The 21,648-nt window shown below is 45.5% G+C and overlaps 2 protein-coding genes across 4 annotated transcripts in view; one reads left to right on the top strand and one right to left on the bottom strand.

Annotated features, from left to right (window-relative positions):
* Nucleotides 1-74: 74 nt before the first annotated feature.
* MTFR1L (mitochondrial fission regulator 1 like) lies at nt 75-11,703 on the top strand. Of its 3 annotated transcripts, none has more exons than XM_030873967.2 (7): nt 75-212; nt 3,058-3,199; nt 3,623-3,727; nt 6,546-6,655; nt 6,879-7,090; nt 8,305-8,626; nt 10,690-11,703. In XM_030873967.2, the coding sequence occupies exons 2-7, from the start codon at nt 3,176-3,178 to the stop codon at nt 10,793-10,795; spliced, it is 879 nt and encodes a 292-aa protein (XP_030729827.1). In that variant the 5' UTR covers nt 75-212; nt 3,058-3,175; the 3' UTR covers nt 10,796-11,703. The 3 variants fall into 3 exon arrangements, with proteins under 3 accessions (XP_030729827.1, XP_030729837.1, XP_030729817.1); XM_030873977.2 differs by having other exon boundaries at nt 157-240; XM_030873957.2 differs by lacking the exon at nt 75-212 and having other exon boundaries at nt 247-3,199.
* The window catches only part of AUNIP (aurora kinase A and ninein interacting protein), a 38,668-nt gene continuing 27,715 nt past the window's right edge, over nt 10,696-21,648 (bottom strand). The window contains exons 2-4 of the mRNA XM_030873945.2: nt 15,248-15,389; nt 12,880-13,704; nt 10,696-10,926 (exon numbers count right to left, since the gene is read on the bottom strand). Of these exons, the coding sequence (XP_030729805.2) occupies nt 10,883-10,926; nt 12,880-13,704; nt 15,248-15,389 (1,011 nt within the window). The 3' untranslated portion in view covers nt 10,696-10,882. The remainder of the gene's footprint in view (nt 10,927-12,879; nt 13,705-15,247; nt 15,390-21,648) is intronic.

Raw genomic sequence — 21,648 nt, 5'->3', positions numbered from 1 at the left:
CGTGCCTCCTCCCTCGGGATCGGCAAGTGCACCGCCCCCCCCTGCCCCGCGCAGAGCCCTCGCTCGCCCCGCCCCCAGCAGGGCCCGCCTTCCTAGGGCGAGCGCCGCCGCGGCTCGGTGCGCAGCTGCTAGGGATCGCTTCCGGGGGGCGGGTCAGCGGAAGTGAGGGCGGTTGAGGCTGGGCGGCCGGCTGTGGTAGGAGGGGCCGTGAGGTGAGTGAGTCCGGAGCCGCAGTGTGAGGTGAGACTAGGTCCGAGCGCCGCCCCGGAGCGGGAGCGCGGCCTTCCGGCCCGGCTGTCGCGCGGCCTAGTGCCGGGCGCTGTGCGGTGCCCGCGGCTGCTGTGCCCGCGCCGGTTCTCGCGGGAGCCCGTGTCGTCCGCCTCACTATGTCAGGGGGGAAACTGAGTCCCCAGGGGCAGTTGCTCGCCCGAGTCAGCCAGCTGCACCAGAGCCTTCTCGTTTCGGCCGCCTCCTCGCTCCTTCCGGGACCCGGCCCCGGGCCTGTGGGTCCAAGGGCCGCCCGAGCTGCGGCGAAAACTTGGCCGACCTTGGCCCTGTCGGGTCGGGCTGTTGCGGGGGAGGGGAGGCGTGTCCCGGGCAAGGTCCTCGCGGCGGCTCCCCCGGCGCAGAACTGCGCTGAGCGCGGCGACCTCGGCGGGGACCGGGGTGATGCGGCCAGGACCCACTCGGGAGGCGCTGCGTCTCCGGCGGGGGACCGCGTGTAAACACTGGGGCAGCAGCGTCGGAAGGGGCAGTGCGCGCGCAGAGGTGGTGGGAACCAGCCGGCGCAGCCAGCGAGCTGGGGGCGTCTTCTAGCCAGACGCTTGTGGAGGGTTCAAGGCTAAGTCGGCGTTCTCGTTGGTCCGTGTCTTAATTGAACAAATGCTCGAGTGCCTGCTGTGTACTGAACGAGCGCTGGGCTGTGCCTGGGAAGTCCCCGCCCTTCGGACAAACTGCACAGCACACCGTTACCTAGTTACTGCTGCTCGAAGGAAACGCGGGGTGCCGGGCGGAGAAGGGGAGGCGATGCTTGAGTTGAGCTCCAGAAATGATTAAGGATGAGCTTGGAGAAGGGGGTGCTGGTGTTTCGAGCAGAGGCAATAGTGTGGACAAGGCCAGCGTGGCTGGAGGGCAAGGCTAAAGCAGGTGTGGCTGTGAAGTGTGCAGGGACCAGAGTGGACAGGCCTTGTAGGCTGCGGGGAGTTGGGTACACAGGGCAGAGAAAGATGAGGTTGGGCCTGATTGGGGACGGCCTGCTGGCCATGCAGAGGAGTCTAGACGTTATCCTCTTGGCTCTAGCAAGCATAGGGGGTTTGAAGCATGGCAGGGATATGATTAGCACTGTGTTCTAGAGAGATTCCCCTGGCTGTCGTGTGAGGGTTAGGCCCAGCTGAGTTTGGAGGTAAGTTTGGAGAGGAAGTGGCTGCAGTGACTAAAGTGAGAAACACAGGGAAACAGTGTTGTATGGAGCTTGTGGCAGCCACTGAAATTCAGCAAAGAGCCCGGCACACAAAAGGACTTTGATAAAAGGCTTGAATTTGCTGAGAAGATGGAGCCCGTGCAGGAGGCAGCAGGGTCTGCAGACTTTCTACTGCCGTGACCACTGAGTGACCTTAAACCAGTCCCTTCCTCTCTCTAGCTTCTTTTCCTCATGTATTGTAAAGTGAGTGAGTGATACCTCCTCTCCTAGCGGTAGAAGATAGACCCTCCAAGGGAGGTTTCCAGAAAGAGCTGCTTCGGTCAGCGCAGCCCAGCCCCTCTTCAGAGGCTGCCCTTGGCTCCCCAGTGACTTCTTACCCAGGACATTCCCAGCCCTTGAACACCGCACCCCACCCCCCACCATCTACCTTTGCGGCCTTACCATACTCTGCTCTTTACATATCTCTTCACATTCCTTTCCTAGACCTGTGGTGGTGTTGCTGTTTTCCTTCCCTTCTTACCCCCTCTGAAGTCACCTTGTGGCCTTGGGGCCGGGGGCTGAACTCACCTGGCCACCTGCCTGGTGTGCCTTTCTTAAGCAGTGATATTCAGTCTCTGCTAGAATTATGTATTCAGGTCCTATCTCTCGTCTAGATTATGAGTTCCTTGAGAGCATGGCTGTGTCTTACTCCTTCCATAGCCCCTACAGTGCCCAGCACAGGGCCTGGTACAGAGTGAGTATTGTTGGTGTTTGATGAACAAGGGACTGAATGAGCTCATTGACTGCAGCTGCTCACCATGCAAGGGCAGCTGTGAGGAATCCAGTCAGCAGCAACTCCACCCATCTGTGTCTTGCTTTAACAGTTCATTAAGTACTTTAAAATCCCGTTTCACTGATTGACTCTTAAGGTAACTTAGAGTGGCAGCTCTTCCTGTCATCTTTTTACAGATGGAGAAACCAACATTCAGAAAGTTCCTGTGACTTGCCTGTGGCTACTAAGCCAGTAGATGGCTGAGCCAGGATAAACACTTGGCTCTTTTCCCCTGTAGCCCAGTAGACAGTTTGGCTACCGGTGGTTGGCTGTTCTTTGTACTGTTGTCTGTTTTACCTCTTCCCCTTATGGGGGCCCAGCAGCGCTAGGCTGGGTGGCACATGCTGGCCTTTTTACATCTTATCCCCAGGAATGAATGTTGGGCTTGGATGGTACCTACAACTCTGGCTTTCCCATGAGCTTTTTTAACTTCCAAAGGGTTCTGTTTAATCTTAAGAAGCTTGCTTGTTGTTTTCTCTTTCTTATCAACTTAAAAAAAATTTTTTTTATTATAGTTGATTTACAATGTCATGTTTCTGGTGTACAGCACAGTGATTCAGTTATACGTATATATTCTTTAGAAGTTTTGCCTCAGGAAACCTAAGGGCTCAGGAAGGCTCCCAGGGTTGGCCAAGCTCGTGTAGCGAATCTGAAATAGAACCTTTAAGGGTCTGGATTTGTTGTTGGGTGAGGGAAGCCTCTTCGGCTGGTTTTCTCCCCCTGTGAAATGTCAGAGAAGCCTCAGCGTTAGTCATGGGTCTGCAGGGCCTGGTTTTGTGGGGCTTGTGTGGTGGCCACTGAGTCTCCTGTGGGGGGTCTTTCACAGGAAGAGGAGTCTGGTTCCTTAAGATGGCCTGATATGAAGGCGTCACGCCTCCTGCGTCCCCAAGCCTCCAGAGCTGCCCTGTGGCTGCCTTGTCCTTCAAGTGCAGGAGCCAGTCGAAATGTCGGGAATGGAAGCCAGTGTGGTAAGGGGCATTCCCAGGGCAAGGGTGTGGTGGGGAAGGTTAAGCACTGGACCTGCTGCAGTTCTGAGATTCTCAAGTTAATTCTTCCCCAACCCAGGCCTGGAATTGAAGGGTCCTCCCTTCCATCCCCTCCCCCAAGGCAGAACCAACTATGATCTTGGGGCAGTTAAGGAGTCAATGTGTTTCCATCATTCTGTGCAGAGGGAAGGGAGGGCAGCCTGGCTGATCCCTACACCCGGCTAATTCCTCACCCTTTCACTGGACCCTCCCAGCATTGACTGTGCCTCGACAGCAGCAGGTGTCCCCTTAGGTGGCTGGCCAAGGTGAAGGTTGGCCCCTGCTAAAGGGGACAAGGGGAGAGGATGGGGACAGTAGTTGGATGTTCTCTGAGGTTGTGGCCGTCCCTGTCTCTTTCTGCTCTAGACCATCCCAATCTGGCAAAACAAGCCGCATGGGGCTGCTCGAAGTGTAGTGAGAAGAATCGGGACCAACCTGCCCCTGAAGCCATGTCCCCGGGCATCCTTTGAGGTAAGTGACCTGGAAGGGCAGACAGAGTAGAGGCTCAGAGTGTATGGGAGGCTGGTGCTGCTTCTGTGCCCCAGACTCCTTGGCGTTGCCAAGGCAGGTTGCTTTCCTGGTCACTTCTTCTAGCTACCTATTTTCAGTGTTTCCCTGAGGCCATTATGCCCCATCCTCTTCCTTCTGGCCAAGTCTAACCATTCCTTTACTGGGCTATTTCAGTCTCACCTCTGTGCCTAGGGGGCCTTTAGTACCCACTCTGCAGCACAGATTCTTGTCTGGCCCAAGTAAGACCCCTCGTGCAGTGGAAAGCTAAGTAACTTTATTAGTCCCAGCTGCCTCCCTCTGAGAGCTAATGGTTAAGCATCAGCTCCAGGATAGATGGTTAAGGTGTGTGCATTTGGGGAGCTGGGACACAAAAGAGATACTTCAGCTTTCTGCCTACACAAAGGAGACAGAAATATATGCCTGAAAGGATGTGGGCCCAGGGCGAAACAAAAATGAAGGAGCTGAGTTTGTATGTCACATGGCTGAGCTGCAAAGTCTGTGTAGGAGCTTGATCTGGAGTCTCTGAATTGGTGTCAGGGTTGGTATTAGTCAGGAGTGGGTTGCGGGGGTGTTGTCCCTTGACCCAGATTGCCAGTTACTGTGTAGGGCAGGAAGTGGCCCTAGCTGCCTTAAGCATCAGGAGCAAAGGGAAGGACAGCTAGGGAGTGTGAGTCTGTCAGGGTTGCCCTCACGCTCGGCTGTAGCCCCTCCAGTCCTTTGCCTGCATGCTGCTGGGCAGAGATGATCAAGGGCACGGGCTCCCACGGAGCAGGAGTAGTATTAGTAATACTAGCTAACATTTACTGAGCCCATACAATGTGCCAGGCTCTGTGCTAAGTACTTTATATATATGTTAACTCATTTAATTGCCAATAGCAGAGGAGCACTCTGGGTAATCAAGGAAAGCAGATGGAGGCTTCCCCTAAATGGCCCATCTTAGCATTAGCTCCTGGGTCAGTGGAAGTCTTCCTCTGTAACCCTGGAGTATCACTTCACTCCTGCGAGACCCAGGTTCCCTATCAAAAAGCCAGAGCTATCAACTCCTGATCTACCTACCAAACAGTCTATAACAGAAACATCTGAATTTAACTCATGTATAGGTGGATTTTTGAGAAATTATCTCTAGATTTGTTGTAAATTGATTACTTTAAATATTTGAAGGGAATCTTGCTGATTTATTATTCTTTAATTTACCCATATAAAAATATTAAATTATGAAAAGTAAAAAAGGAGAAAGGGAAACAAATTACCTATAATCACACAGTCATGGCACAATAACTGTTAATGTTTTAGTGTAGTTCTTTTCAATCTTTTTCTAAATGCATGGTTCTTTCTTTGTTGTAATCAGTAAGTACATAATTGAACCTTCCAAATTTTTCATTTAACATGGTGTCACTCAGTCTCTCTGTTCCCTAGTTGTTCATTTGGGTGAAGGAGCAATTTAAGGAGTTACATTATGATTCCTTTTGTATAATTATTTTTTTATTTAAATCTAAATAGTCAGATTATCAAGTTTGCTTCTAACAGTGTTTGTTGCGTTAACATGTAGATCCCAGTTAGCTACAAAGGTGTTGTAAGGAGCTTGCCAGGAGAGATTTCCTGTTGCTGTAACAGATTGTCCATGTCCTTGCACCTGTATTCTCACAACCAGAAGGCAAGACGCTCTTAGGCCGTGGGCATCTGTTAAAAAGTAACTCTGGCCAGTACCACTGAAGACCCCTTTGCTCTAGCCAGGGGTCAGCAGAGAGCCAGAGAGTAAATATTAGTTTGGCCAAAAAGTTCATTGGGTTAGTGAATACATTCAATAACGTTCTTGGTGAAAATGAAAAATGTCATTTATTTTTTACTTAAAACCGAACTAGGGCTTCCCTCGTGGCACAGCGGTTAAGAATCTGCCTGCTAATGCAGGGGACACAGGTTCGATCCCTGGCCCTGGAAGGTCCCACATGCTGTGGAGCAACTAAGCCCGTGCGCCACAACTACTGAGCCTGCACTCTAGAGCCTGTGAGCCACAGCTGCTGAGCCCACGTGGCACAACTACTGAAGCCCGTGCGCCTAGAGCCCGTGCTCTGCAACAAGAGAAGCCACGACAATGAGAAACCCGCACACCACAATGAAGAGTAGCCTCCACTCACCACAACTAGAGAAAGCCCACGCAAAGCAACAAAGACCCAACACAGCCAAAAAATAAATAAATTAAAAAAAAAAAAAAAAAGAACTTTTTGGCCAACCAGTATTTTAGGCTCTGAGCCATACTGCTCTCCATTACAACTACTTACTTCTGCTGTTATAGCTTAAAAGCCACCACAGATGATACTTAAACAAATGGGTATGACCATTTTTCCAGTAAAACACTGTATATAAAAACAGGTCCCATCCCCGCTCTTGGCCACCGTGCTTTGCTTGGAGGATACAACACGCTCATGACTGGTCTCTGCACCTTCCCATCCAGTAGCCAGAGTAATCTTTTAAAACCTCAAATCTGATCCTTACTTACTCAGAATCTTCCAGTGGCTCATTATTGATCTTAGAATCAAGCTCCTAATTCACTTTCCAGTCTCTCCCAACTCCCCACCCCACCAATCCAATTCCAGCCATGCTGAATTACTTGAAATTTCACAGACTCTTGCTTCTGGCCTCTTATTCAAGCTATTTCCAACTGGGACCTCCTCTACGAAGACTTCCCTATACATTAGGTGTTCCTCCTTTGTATTTTGCTCAGTCTCCAGTTGTTTCATCATGAAGGCAGTAAATGTTGATGAATTTTGCTTCCCTACAGACCCTGCCCAACATCTCTGACCTCTGTCTGAGGGATGTGCCCCCAGTCCCTACTCTGGCTGACATCGCCTGGATTGCTGCGGATGAAGAGGAGACTTATGCCCGGGTCAGGTAGCGGAGGCAATAGCCTACCAGCTGGGGAATGAAAAGCTTCTTCCCAGATGAGGTGGTAGGCAGCAGGAAGAGTGAGAGGTGGAGGGCAACAGGAATGAGAGCTGTGGGCTCAGAGTGGGAGCAGAACCTGGCTGTATTACTCGTGTAGGAGTGGTTGAAGGAATTTTGGAAGCAGTGCAGTGGCCCGCTCTCTCTGACACACTGTCTTTCCCTGGTCCAGGAGCGATACACGCCCCCTGAGGCACACCTGGAAGCCCAGCCCTCTGATCGTCATTCAGCGCAATGCCTCAGTGCCCAACCTCCGTGGGTCGGAGGAGAGGCTCCTGGCCTTGAAGAAGCCAGCCCTGCCAGCCCTCAGCCGCACCACAGAGCTGCAGGAGGAGCTGAGCCACCTGCGCAGCCAGATTGCTAAAATAGTGGCAGCTGATGCAGGTAAGAGCCCCTGAGCTAGGACTAGGATATAGCAGGCTGTTCCTTTTTGCTTAGCTTTTGGACAGGATAGGGATAAGGATGGTCCTTGGTTCGGGGGTGTTTGGGCCTAGGGCTCTGAGGTTGCCATGAGGCCTGGCTAGCCTGTTACAATCTTTGGATGGTTTCCGTCAGCCATTTTGGGGCTGACTGGTTGGGTTAGGAACAAAATCTTCACTTAACCTGGGGCCCCAGGCAGATTCCCCGCCTTGGCCACAAAAACCAACACTCTCTTCCAAGTGTCTTTAAGATCATGTCTTCCATGAGCGCTCATGGCTTTCCTTTTCAATATGAGAAATAAGCATTCCCTACAACTAAGAGACATTCCTCTTTGTAAGCACCTATCTCCCCTTTCCTTGCCTTTTCCAGCAGAGACCCTCCACCCATTCCTCCACCTTTCTGTCTGCAGTTAAGGCAGAACCACTGGAAATGAATGGGATGACCAGATGCAGGAAATACTAACAGGTGGATCTCTCCCAAGGTGCTCAGTGTTTAACCCTCATATTCCTCCCATTCTCAGTTTTGCTCCTCACTGACTCGTAGTCATAGCTCCCAAACCTTGTCAGTTGGTAGAACACATAAAAATCACGGTGTTCTCTTTGAAATCTTCATGTATTTAATTCCCTCATATGGCAGTTTTATAGAGGAAATGGACCTGAATTTTCCATTTATATTTGTTGGCTACTTTTTTGTCCCTAGAATGTTCCCTAGAAACTTAGAAATTGAGGAAATTCTATCCATTAAAATCTGGGCACTAGGAGGACCATCACCACTCTGGTTTTTTGCTTCAGAACAATTCTTTCAGTCACAGATAGCTGGATTCAAAGGAGCACAGTCAGAAGCACTGGCCTAATTAGAGAAAAGGACAAATTCAGGCCTTGGTTCTGCACTGTTGCTTCAGTCTAAAGAGTGCTGTCACTCCACAGCCCACTGCAGAATGGGAGCTTTTAGGAGGCAAGGCCCTTATGGGGTGGTTTTCTTCTGCCCTCCTGGAACACTGGAAGAGCCCAGTACTGCTACATCTTCTTGAGATCCTGAGAGGGGAAGGTAGTGGAGGAACCCAGGATGTCATGGTGTCAGCGTAGGAAATGAATGTTTGGTAGGCAGTGCTTGCAGGGAGATGTAACTGCTGTATTTTAGCCCCAATGTCCATCCATGCCTATTGTTTTCTCTTTCAGCTTCGGCTTCATTAACGCCAGATTTCTTATCTCCAGGAAGTTCAAATGTCTCTTCTCCCTTACCTTGTTTTGGATCCTCATTCCACTCTACAACTTCCTTTGTCATTAGTGACATCACCGAGGAGACCGAGGTAGAGGTCCCTGAGCTTCCATCAGTCCCCCTGCTTTGTTCTGCCAGCCCTGAATGTTGCAAACCAGAACACAAGGCTACCTGCAGCTCGTCTGAAGAAGATGACTGCGTCTCTCTGTCCAAGGCCAGCAGCTTTGCAGATATGATGGGTATCCTAAAGGACTTTCACCGGGTGAAGCAGAGCCAAGATCTGTAAGTGTATTATAAGGAGCTGTGATGATCTGTTTATTGTTTAAGTTGCCTGTGGCCAATTATCTAATAGAAAGTACTTACATAGTAAGTCCTCAATAGTAGTCATTTGTTATTTCATTCACAAAGCTTGCTGCCTGCTTGCTAGTGCCTGGGTCCCCAGTTTGAGGAAAGAGCAACACTTTACATTTGGTTGGGGTGACCTAACCCAACCAAATGTTGTTAGACTAATAGGGATTTTACAAGAAACCTCATCTAATCCAGCTTCTGTCCCCCAGAGGGGCTTCACCACTTCAGTTTTCATACTGCTAGTGACAAGTGTCCCCATGCCCCACCCTTCAAAACATAATTGCGTAATAGTTATTTTAGTATCTCAAAAAAGTAGACTTATTTGGTGAAAGGAACATTTCCTTTAAACACAGTGGTCCATTATTCAAACCAGCCCTGCAAATTCAGAGATTTATGAACAAGGCTTTTGAGACTCCTAGGTAGTTCCTAAACCTGGCTGCCTATCAGAATTGCTCAGATTTATTTAAAAAAAATACACCTTAAACTTAACAAAGCAGAACCCCCAAGGAGTAGAGCTCTAGGTGTTTCTGATGTCAGTGTAAGGGGATGTGGGAAATACCTACCATGAGAAACTCATCTAGCAGAGAAGCCCTAGAGCTCCAGCCTGAAGGAGTCACCACCTTGCAGTGTTTCCCTACCGCACAGCACATACCAGAAGAGCTTATTCAAATGCAGGTTCCTGGGCATTGAAATATTTGACATCCAGACCTCAAAATCCAGAGGCCAGATGTGCAGCTGTATTTGTTAATGCAGTTAAAAAGCTGTTTTGGGGGGTGGGGAGGTGAGGGCTGTCTCCTGAGCTGACGAAGTTCCTCTTAAAGGAACAGTGACTCACCTCGCACAAGGATCCTTTTGTGGCCCCATTTTCTTCTGAAAACTAGACAAGGGTCCTGGTAGTCGATTCTGTAGGAAAGTTACTTTTACCTTCCTTCTCTGGCCATACGGACCCGCAGTTCTTTGGTCTCCTGCATTCCCAAATTCAGCTGCTGCTGCTGCCTTGGGGCCACACTGAGCCTTTTTCTTCTGGTCAATGTTTTATAGATTGGACTCTCCAACTTTCTTATACCTGCCTCTTGTACCATATTAGATCTGTGACCCCCTACTGCCAAGCCCTTCCTCTCACTTGTGTCCTGGGCCCTTTCCTCCTTTGTTGATAGGAGGAGCTGGGGGTTGATGACTAAGGAGCTGGCTTGATGACTAAGAACGGGAAAGTAGCGCCATCTTCAGGGTTCAGAAATGTGACAGACTGAAGGCAGTTCCTCTTTTTGTTTTCAAGGTTTAATAATCAATCTTGGCCTTTACATCTAGCATAATGACCAATAAAATGCTTTCATGAGGATGTATGTATGTAAGAGTTCACTAGAATTTCAAGCAACTGTTTTCCAGGAAAATACCTGATGTTATCAGGTAATTTGAACCTACCCTAATCTGAAACTGGTTTTGTTCCCACGGGTCCCTTATGATGTGAACATTTTACTATAAATTCTGGATTGCTTATAAAAAACCTCTCAGTTTCCCTGACAGGGAGACGAGGTAATAGTAAATCCTCAGCACACCTTTTCCTCAGAACGAATAAATGTCAGAAAAGCCAAGAGTCATCAGTCATTTCCCCTGCTGACCTGGGGAAATGCTACTAAGAAAAGATAGGGCCAGAAGGTGGGAGCAGAAGCTTAGCCACCACAGGCCAATACCAACAGGTTTGCCCACATTTTGTAGCCATTTTAGGAAACAGCAAAGCCATGTCTAGTTAAGAGATGAGATTTGTAACCAGCAAGCTTGGTTTTGAACTGTGGATTCACCACTTACTGAGTGACTAATGACTTTGGGTAAATTCATAACCTCAATGTGCTTCAGTTTCCTCATCTGTAAAAGGATTGTAGTAGCTCCTACCTCATAAGAGTGTTGTGAGGATTAAATGAGATTGTATTCCAACACACAAAACACTGCCCAGGGCAGAGTAAGTACTCAATAAATACAAGCTATTATTGTGTCTCTAGGAACCGGAGTTTATTGAAGGAGGAAGACCCAGCCCTCCTTATCTCTGAGGTCCTAAGGAGGAAGTTTGCGCTGAAGGAAGAAGATATCAGTAGAAAAGGAAACTGATGGCACTCAGCTCTGCAAACTCAGTCTCATGCTCCTGGAATTCTTTCAATAGCTGCCTTCCTCACTGCAGATGTTTCTGCCTCTCAATTAGAAATCTTCTGCAACAGTCTGGCCAAAAGCTAGAGCTTGGACTAAGAGAAGAGCTGCATTATATGTTTTCTGTACTTCAAACCTTAGCAGAAGCTGCCTGTTTTGAGCTGAGACACGTTACAGGTAATTGTGTAGGTTGGAATGTCCCAGTTTAAAGGGTGAGATAGAAGTTTCTGGTTTTTCCTTGCCCCTGTGTGAAAATAGGTCCTAAATGAATGACTGACTTCACTGCACTAGACCCCATAACTGGTCTCACTGAACACTTTGTGCCCAGCTGTCACTTACTCTCAGCCAGTTCCTTGCAGCAGAGCAGGGCTGAGGGGAGGGGGCTATGTTTATGTACATGTTCACAGGGCAGGGAAAATCTTATGCTGCTCCATCATGAACTGACACCAGTGCCCAGCAATCACTCTCTCCCCCTTCTCTGTCCAACACCTACATGTTGAGGTCGAGCCACTGGACCAGCTGACACTTGGGCTACTGGGAGGCCTGGGCTGTTTTTTCTTAAATATATTTTGTAATACTGTACAACCAAATCTACCCTCCAAGGCCCTGGGCCCTCATTGGTTCCACTAATTGAAAGCTCTTTCTCTTCCATGGACTTTAGTGTAAGTCCAGTAGGAAAGAGAAATGGAGATGGGAAAGAGAGTACCATCCTTCTTCCAGGCCCTTGACTGCTCCTTTGCATTGGGCCAAGGTTTGTACCTACCACACCATGCATGACTCAGATGCCCTCAGGTCCCTTTTCTCTACAGTATGTATCCTGTGTGTGTTTGGGTTGAAGCACTACCTGACATTAAAGGAAGGATTTGGAGAGATATTGCATTTGCTGTGTCCATCTCTGAGTCGTGATCACCCAGTATCTCCCACAGGTATAGAATTTCTATTAATTTTAAGGTATATGAACTTCTTTAAACAGGTTCCTGGCTTCCCCTTGCCTTTAGAAGAGAAGGCTTCCCTAGGGAGCTTCTTATCTCTTTCTTTACAGAGAGATTTTGTCCTAACCTTTCAAAGCCGGTCCCGTCTTATAACTTGCAAGCTTGCCCCCCAGAGGCTTATTTTTAAGCCTCTTAGGTACCACACCTGCAACATGGGAAACTGCCACCTAGTGGATGTCTTGAGTAGAACACAAGTCAAATTAGACGTGTTCAGACCCATGGCAATGACAGCAGAGTTGCGTTTTCAAAAATAAAATTGGTAAGTTTTAATTACCAGCAGAGCCAGCTTTGTAAACATTTATTTGGATTCATAGTTTTACAATGGGAGTTCTCTCCCACCTTGTAGTAGAAGAATGATATAGTCCCATTTAGATCGTTATATAGGTCAGCCTTTTTTAGGGAGATGTTTAAACATATAGTATATAACTTTAAAATGGTGTAAAGTTACCACCAAAATAAAATAACAAAACTACCTAATCATCTACCTCTCTCTCTATCCTCCCTGCCCCTGTACACCTGGGTCTAGGAGATTTGCCTTATCACTCAAAAAAGTGTCAAGAATAATGGTCACAGCTTAGGTCGCATGGGTAAGATTACAGCCAGAGATTAAAAGAAAGACCACACATCCATAAAAAGCAGTATCCCAGTCAGGCATCTGAAAGGGCAAAGAGGTGGCTCTGTGCAGGCTGAGTAGCAGGCTCTTCAGTGGAGAGATGAGCACCTGGCCTGCCTCCTCAGTGTTCACCATAGACTCATGCAGGGAATATACCAGCCACCTCCTCCTCAGGGAGGGGCATGATGCCAATCATACTGTTTCAACAAGCGGCCACCTGCTTTATTTACCAAAGAAAATGCTCAATAGTAACAGCATCATCCCATGCCTCCCTCCCACCCAAGATCATTCTCCTGAACGACCTTTCTAAAACAAAGATCTTACATTCCCCTACTCCAATATACTCACCCCCTGAAGATACTTTCTTACATGTCATTTCAAGGTACTTTTGGAACCAAACCCTCACAAAGACATTTAGACTTGGTGCCTGATAACTTGATTACCTTCAGAGTCCTGGGTAAAGAGCAAATCAGTCTGCAGATTTAACTGAGTGGTCCTACCCTGGCACTGAGCCCAAGGGCTGTTAGGAAGCTGTCCTAAGCCCTGATTTTGGTCATTGGTTACATCTCGGAAAGGAGCTCTAGAGTTGTGGGCAATGACCCTCTGGCCCTGAGAATCCTGGGTGAAAAGCTGACTCCAGGAGTCCTTGTCATTCTTTTCGCTGTCCCAGGAAAACACAGGAATAGGACAAGGGCTTTGTTTCACTGCTTCTTTGTTTGCTCCACTCCAGGAATCCTGGTATGTTTGAAGGAGGATGGGGGCCTGCCTGTTTCTTTTGGCAGACACCTTTTCCAAGTTAGTCTTATCCAAGAGCTGACGGCCCTTGTGCCCAGGCGTTTTACTGTGTCTCTCCACATTCTGATGATAGTTCTTTTTCTTAGATCCATAAGGCCATTCCCTTTTCCAGGAAGAATCCTCTTCTTCCTTTTGGTCCAGTAAGCAAGAACTCTCCAGGTCTTGGGTGAAGGAACAGGCCAGTGATGCTTTACTCTCTCCAGCACAGACAAAGGTATCAGGCTGGAACAAAGACAGCACAGTCACGCATGGGCTTCCTATTCCATGGTGGTAAGAAGCCTGGAAGGACTGAGGAGAAAGTCTAGCTTCCTGGATGTCTGCAGGGGTTGAAGTGGCTAAAGGGGGTGCCATGCAATCATCCCCCAAGCCCTGGATCAGATGGTCTAGCTGGGTTGCATCTTCCTTAGACTCTTTGTTGGTCTGACTTTCTATATGAGACGAAACACTCCTCTGGTCACCACCATTTGTCTTTCCTAGTAAAACAAGACGAACAAATATTATTCTGCAGGAAAACTCCACCTGAGTAGGATTTAGGTGGCTTTTTCTGAAATCAGTATCAGCTACCATAACTACTAGTGCAGGGGTCTTAGGACTCTTCACAGATCTTTGTAGCCGATCTTCCTGCTTTCAATCTCTTTTCTTTCCTGAATGATCTAAAACACAGCTCTTATATTCCCCTACTCAAATATATAGATGCTTCCCATGACCTACCTAATAAAAGTCAAACATGTTATACAGTCAGACCACAGCCTACTTTTCCAGTTGAGTGGGGTTTGTTTAACATAGGCCACATCAGTTTTGCTTTTGTTTTTTATTTAACATAGTTTCTGCTAAATAGTGATCCTGGCCAAATATCACCCCTGGATATTATCCTTTGAGAAACATGTTCAATATACACCATTTTTGTAAAGTCTCAAAGATCACATTGACCAGCCAACGCTGAGAAACCTTCTGGTGACAGTGAGAAAGAATATGGGTCTCCTGCTCCCCAAAAATTTCATGGGAAAGGGAGTAAAGACACAATTAGATGCTAAGTCCATCAGTAGAAAGGACAATTAAAAAAACTATTACTGTCCAGCCTGTCTACTTTATCAGGTGTGGAATGGATCCTGTCTGCCTTAAAAATAGATGACGTGGAATTCCTACTCCCCCCCCACCAAATTATGCTAAGATCTAATTACAAACAAGGCTGAATGACTGATTTCTTCTTTCCTTTCCAAGAAATATACTACAGAAATTGTTTTGTAAAAGCGTTCTCAACTGGCCTAAGACTTCAATACAGACTATGTAGAAAATATCAGAATTTTGAAATGGAAAGTGGTTTTGAGAAAAATCTGCCCTTGTTACTTAAAGCAAAAGAGTTTAAGTTTTTGTTTGTGGTAGGGAGAAGGCATTTTGAAGGTTTATGCAAAGCAATCCTGGGAACGGCACCAAGAGTTAGAGCTCTCTTCCCAGCACCCTTCAACTGGCAAGAACCCTGCTCTGTAAGCCCCAGCCTGGTCTGAGGCAGCTGGTTTCTGAAGAGGAACATGCAAACAAAGAACTGCCAAAGGATGATGAAACACAAGCCAACTTTATGCCAAGCTTTCTAAGAAAAAAGCTCTTTTGAATTTTGATTAATTTGAGAAGCTTCATATAGACATATCAATTATCAATTAATCTTATACAGACTGCTAATTGTGGCCAATCCAAGACGTATATCTTACTAATGGCACATCAGCTCCCCTCTGCACCCCCAACTCCCAAGTATGCCTTTCCTCACTGCTCTGTCAGGGAATACCAATATTTTTCTGGTTCTGTTTAGACTGAGATAAACAGAACCAGAAAAGTATGTTTGTAAAAGTATGTATATATTGCTTTCCAAAAGACGATGCTTTCTTGTGTTTTAAAACATCTAATAGGTCAGCTAAGTTCAACACAATGCACTAATGGCACCACTTCTCGTAGATATTCCAGCATGGAAAAATGAATGCACTCCCTTTTGGTCCCTGGTTGTTTCCAGTCCAGTCACCATACCTGGCTGCAAGGTGAAGAAGGAAGCAATGCTGGTCTGCCGGGTGCCTGCAGGTGGACGACTTCTTTGAGTAAAAGAAATGTTAGCCTTTTTCTCTCCAGGAAAGAGTGTTAGCATTTTGGTACCTGACTTGATTAAATGTGTCTGAGAAGGGGGAGAAAAAGAATAAGAGAAACCTATTAATATCAAAACAGCTGCCAAAAAAAAAAAAAAAAACCAGCTGCCAGACAGGATTCAGTAAACACCAGTTACCCTCTTGGAAACACACTAGACCTCTTGGATTCGACTCATATCCTCTAGTCTTTGCTGTACATCGCCTTCCACCAATTTCTGCCAACTGATAGTGTTTGTTTTTCCTCAAGAATCACATATTCCAACCATAGCCCATTCTTTCTGCTTCCCCATGGAAATCAGGCAGGCTGACTAAACAAACAGGAAGGGATTCCACAGGTGATATTATTCTCTCCTTTATATTTAAAGATAATTAATGAAACTAGGGACCTCTCTGGCAGTCCAGTAGTTAAGACTCTGTGTGCCCAATGCAGGGAGCCCGGGTTTGATCCCTGGTCAGGGAACTAGATCCTGCATGCTGCAACTAAAAAAAAAGATCCCGCGTGCCGCAACTGAAGATTGTGCACACAGCAACGAAGATCCCGCATGCAACTAAGACCTGGTGCAGCCAAATACATGAATAAGTAAATAACTTTTTTTAATAATAGATAATTAATGATTCTACATCAGTAGCAGTTGATACATTTTTAATAGTTTTCAAATAGTCACACAGTGGTTAACAGCATGGCTCCTGAGTCACACAGCTTCTGTTCAAACCAGTACCAATTCTGCCACTGCCAATTACTAGCTGCATGACCCTCTAGAAGTTGTCTGATCTCTGTCTCATTCTCATGTGTGAAATGGGAACAATAATAGTACCAAGCCCATAGGGCAGTTACGAGGATTTGGTGAGTTAATTCACATAAAAGGCTTACAAAGTTCTGGCACATATACAGCATTTAATAATAGTTGGCTATTATTCAGAGGAGGAGCAATGAAACAGCAACAGTCTTACTACATTTTCATCTCCCCGCCCTTTATACTTCGAGTATGAACTGGAAGATGGGCCAGAAAGGTTTGGAATGTGTCAACTTTTATACCTTATCCTTATTTAATGTAATTTGGTTTTGTTTCCATTTGCTTGTTATGGAATGCTTGAGAAGTAGGGAGAATAGGATTATATTCAATTCAATTTGGCTGTGAAAGCCACAGAAGAAATGAGATTTGCCAATATCCATGTACCAAGTTGGAAGTAGGCCTGAAACTTGAACCTAAATTATTAATTCTAGCCCAAAGTTGACTTCATTTCATTTTTACATTTGGAAACTAAAATGTACTTTAAGTGGTTAAAAGATGGAAGAAATTCTGGACGTAAAATTCATACTTTGACTTGGAGTACTGGTGTGGAACATTCTCTTCCACCATACAAAACTGGATAAAATACATGAAACAACTGATTTTAGACAATGGATAACAGGCAGTGCAGAACTGTGATCCCCAAGAGCAGGAAAACAAATGAGGTGAACCCTGGGACACCCTAGCTTTCTGCTTGGAAGCACTTGTCAGAATGCAATGCATACAGAGAGTACTCAGGCAAAGCATTGCAGTCTTGATAAACTGAGTAGACTGAGATTGGAATTTGGGGAAGATAAGGTGGCTGGGATTTGCAGTGCAGAGAAATACATCCAGAAGTCTACATAGAGATCCCTTCAGTCCATTACTGAATACTAACCTACAAGTGTGTTAGGTGAAACCCCGTGAGGCCAGACAAAGAAATGCCAGGAACTGCAAGGTGAACAATTCCCAGAGCTCACACAGGGCTGGGAGAGTTCCCACTAGGCAAAGTGGAAAGACCTTTTTAGTACCAGTGGCATTCAGCAGAATTAGCAGAAGGATCACCCCTTAGCAGTAGAGCTAAACTAGCTGCAGAGCAAAAACTTCCAAACCTGTCCTAACAAAGCTTAAAAGCAAGCTTGATTAGCAAGTAACTACCTGCCAAAACAAATTTCAGCATTCTTTAAAGACAGTAAAATCCAGATACCCAGCCATGTAGCACACAACAAAAAATTGCTAGATATGTGAAACAGCAGGAAAACAATCCATAATGGGGGCTGGGGGTGGCGTGGGGGATCGGTTAAATGGAAACAGAAATATCAGGGATGACAGAATTAGCAGACAAACTTTACAATAAATATGCTCAAGGATTTAAAGGAAAATGTGAAAATACTGAGAAAAAGAACATACAAAAAATTCACTAGATGGGCTTAACAACAGATTAGAGACTACAGGAAAAAAATAACAGTGGACCTGAAGTCACAGCAATACAAACTATCCAAAATGAAGCAGAGAGAGAAACAAACTGAAAATAAATTCTTAATGGTCTGTGGGGTATCAAGCATACATATAATGAGAATTCCAAAAAACAAGGTGAAAGTGGGCAGAAAATATACTTAAAGAAATAATGGCCCAAATTTTTCCAAATTTGATGAAAACTACAAACAACTGTGATTGTCTTTTTCAAAGACCAATTCAAAGGCAATTCAAAGACCAATACAAGATCTCCCATTTCACATGCTTTTCTTATAATTTGCCCTTGCTACTCTTCCCATCAAGTGGTGAGTCATATTCCCTTACCTTGAACTGGTGAAGAACTTTGTGACTGCCTGACCAATAAAGTATGATAGAAGCAACACTACATGATTTCCAAGACTGGGTCATAAAAATGCCATGCACTTCTCTGCCTTGCTTTCTTGAGATGCTCACTCTTGGAACCAGGCCCCCATGCTATGAGAAAACCCAAGCAGGCACATGGCTCTTTAAATTGTATGGGAGACACATCCTAGATATGGGAAATAATGTGAGTTAGTATGCCAACAAGTATCTATAGGCTAGGTACTAGGAAACAGTAATGAACAAAACAAGTGTTTCTGCCCTGATAAAGCTTACAGCTTAAGGGGGAAAACAGACAAACTAGTAATAGTTATTTAAATTACTACATGTATGCTAAATCCTATAACGACAACTTATAGAAAACTACAGATTATCGGAAAACAGTTAAGACCTCAATTAGCAAAACGTCTGGGAATAAGCTTTTTACCAAATTGGCCATACTTATCAGGATTAGACTCCATCCTTGGGTCAGAGCGATGTCAGGAGTAATACTGCCCCAGATATAGACCTCTCAGAAAATCCATGGCTTCAAGTATTTACATTTATCTCAGTAGAATGTTAAGACTGTGAGTGAGAGGAGGTAATCTGGAACTGAGGAGGGCCCAGGTACAAAGCCCTTCAGCTGATTATCCCTACCTCAAAATAAAGGCAGCCCCTGTATGTACATTACATAGTATAAGAAGGCCTATCTAATAGGCATCGGTTTCCTACAGGACCAAACCCCATGGTAAGCCACAGCCTACATATTGACAATTTTTACCCTCAAGAATGCCCTGAAGAACCTAACTTCAAGAGGCACGTTCCCTCCAAAACTAAAGAATCTCTAATCCTTTGGTATATCACATTCGTGGCCCAGTCGTTTTCTTCTTTCATAGTGGTAGAAGGAAAAACTGACTTCTTACAACTATGGAGCTCCTGCTACTCTTGCTATATTACAAGGATCCCCTATGACGTGTTCCTACAGAGAATGATGCTTTGGGGTGGGGGGGGCAAGGATTACCCCAAAAGTGATCCTTTCTTATACTCACAACTCTAGTAGCAAAGCAAATCTGGGATCATATACACCACCTCTCTTACTATTAGAAAATGTTTTCATGCCCCCATAGCATTTAAATTCTGTAGAGCCCTCATTCTATCTGCAAGTTTGTCTTAAAGCTCTACTTTTTTTTTTTTTTTTTGCGGCAGGCGGGCCCCTCACCGCCGTGGCCTCTCCCATTGCAGAGCACAGGCTCAAGGTACACCCATTGAAAACTGTGAAGATTTTCCTCCCAAAGTAATCTAACAATAGAAAATTATTGCAAGAATCTTCTCTAGAATGACCTGGCACTGTTTTTTCATCTAAACCTAATGAAAATTCAGCAATGATAAGAGAAAAGCAATTTCTTCTAAGTATCACAACTCCTAAACTAGAGACCTGATATGTCTACACCCATGAGCAACACTAAGTCTCATACAAAGGTGCTTCTTGCTAATGAGATTTTTCTCACTTAAAGGATGCCATGTATGTCAGAGTTCATTGTAGTACAATGTTTAGTACATTTATCATCAGTTTTGCCCTAATAAAGACTATTGAAAATCTGTTTAAACATCCTGCTTTAACTACTTCCAAAATAGGAATGGCCACATGTGACCCTCTCAATAGTAGAGATGACAGTCCCATGAAAGAAAGAAGAGCACTGGGCTCACTTAAATGGGAAAGTAGGTGCCTCAACTGAAACACAATGGAGGGGGCATCCCCACTCTGGGACAACTCTGCGAATCAGCCTAGATGTCAACTTTGTGAATAGAAGCATTGTGTGTGTGTGTGTGTGTGTGTGTGTGTGTGTGTGTGTGTGTGTAACACAGATGATATAGATATAGATACAGATAGAGATAGAGATATACTGAAGCAGAGCAGAATTTGTCACCCCAAAATATGCCTCCTTGGCATAAGGATTATTTTAGGCTGATTATTTTTAAGAAAAAGCAGACATAGGAAAAGCTCTGAGTATAAGTTACCCTTTTGTAAGAGACATTTATATTAAGGGAAATCTCCATTTGTAAGGCTGTCTTCCTCTCTGTACCAGGAAGAGGATGACTCTAAATCTCTTGAAATTCTCATCAATGGAGAAGGCAACAACTTACATCTGCGTAACAACCTTACCCTTGTTCACTGTGTTTTTCCTGGTAACCTCTCATAACTGACTCTCCACCCCCAACATCTTCTTTTGTCTTTAGCTGAAAATGGTGTTTAAGGTGATAGCTTTAGCCATTTCTGAGAGTTAGGTTTTCCTGCGTCTCTCTCATCTATGCAGGAGATATACGTTATTAAACTTTTGTTTGATTTTTCTTTTGTTAATCTGTCTTATATCAATTTAATTATTAGACAAGCCAAAGAACCCAGAAGGGAACAAGGGAAATTTTTTCTGCCTCTACGATACACATACACACGCACACACATACACACACACACACATACACACAAATCAGCCTATACTGTTTCTCCCAATTTCCAATCACTATTTCAAGTTATATTTTTAACTTTTTTCTCTATAATCATCCTCTACTTACTCAGGTACCAATTATTGGTTCCTAAATGTAAACAGAACCGAAGGGAAGATGCAAAGGTCCTTTAAAAGGTGAGAAACACTGAGGGCTGCAGATAACTGGACCAAAGTCACAGCTTAAAAAACATATTTAAGGGCTTCCCTGGTGGCGCAGTGTTTAAGAATCCGCCTGCCAACGCAGGGGACGCAGGTTCAAGCCCTGGTCCAGGAAGATCCCACATGCCGCGGAGCAACTAAGCCCGTGCGCCACAACTACTGAAGCCCACTCACCTAGAGCCCATGCTCCGCAACAAGAGAAGCCAATGCAATTAGAAGCCCGCGCACTACAATGAAGAGTAGCCCCCACTCGCCACAACTAGAGAAAGACCGCATGCAGCAACAAAGACCCAACACAGCCAAAGATAAATAAAAATAAAATAAATAAATTTAATTTTTTAAAAAACATATTTAAGTAACACCCCTCTCCCCTCACGAAAGCCCACATTTAGGTCCTTCTTGAGCATAGCTATATTTTAGATATATACTTAAGAAACCAAGGGTAGTCGTCAGTTAGCTCTCTTAAACTATAACTTGCTTAATGAATAATATCATGTAACCTGCCTTTACTGACCAAGCTTGCTTTAACTTTTCTTGCAAACTGCATACCCTCCAAGCTTCAAGTAGCTTAGACAACATGTCACAAGACTCCTTTAACCACTCCCTATAGATAACACCTCTGACTTATGGGTCACTCACTATACTAATGGTTGCTTAAGTTGTATTTCAGGAGCATGGAGCTAGTCTTACTCAATTCAAACCAGTCGAGACCACCAACCATTCAACTAGGCCTGCTCGAGTGTCAGATAGATGACTTTTTGATGTCAGAGGGCCAAAAATTCCACCCTCAGATCACGCTAACACTGCCATTTTCTGACCATGCGTCCCATGATAGAAGCATGTAACTCAGATATGCCTGCACAGAACACCCATTGCTCCACCTTTTTCTTGCCTCCAATCATCCTTCCCCGAGACAGGAGGGAATGGGGCAGGGCACAACCTTTAAAAGAATGGCATAGATGTTGACGATATGTCAAAAACTGGTTAGAACCTACTAGGCCCAGGACGGCGGAAGATTTGACTTGCAGTACATCTTGAGC

The sequence above is a fragment of the Globicephala melas genome, chromosome 1 (assembly GCF_963455315.2).
Source record: "Globicephala melas chromosome 1, mGloMel1.2, whole genome shotgun sequence".
Lineage (NCBI taxonomy): Eukaryota > Metazoa > Chordata > Mammalia > Artiodactyla > Delphinidae > Globicephala > Globicephala melas.
Note: the sequence above shows the minus strand (reverse complement) of the source record. Positions and strands in the feature narration are given on the sequence as shown.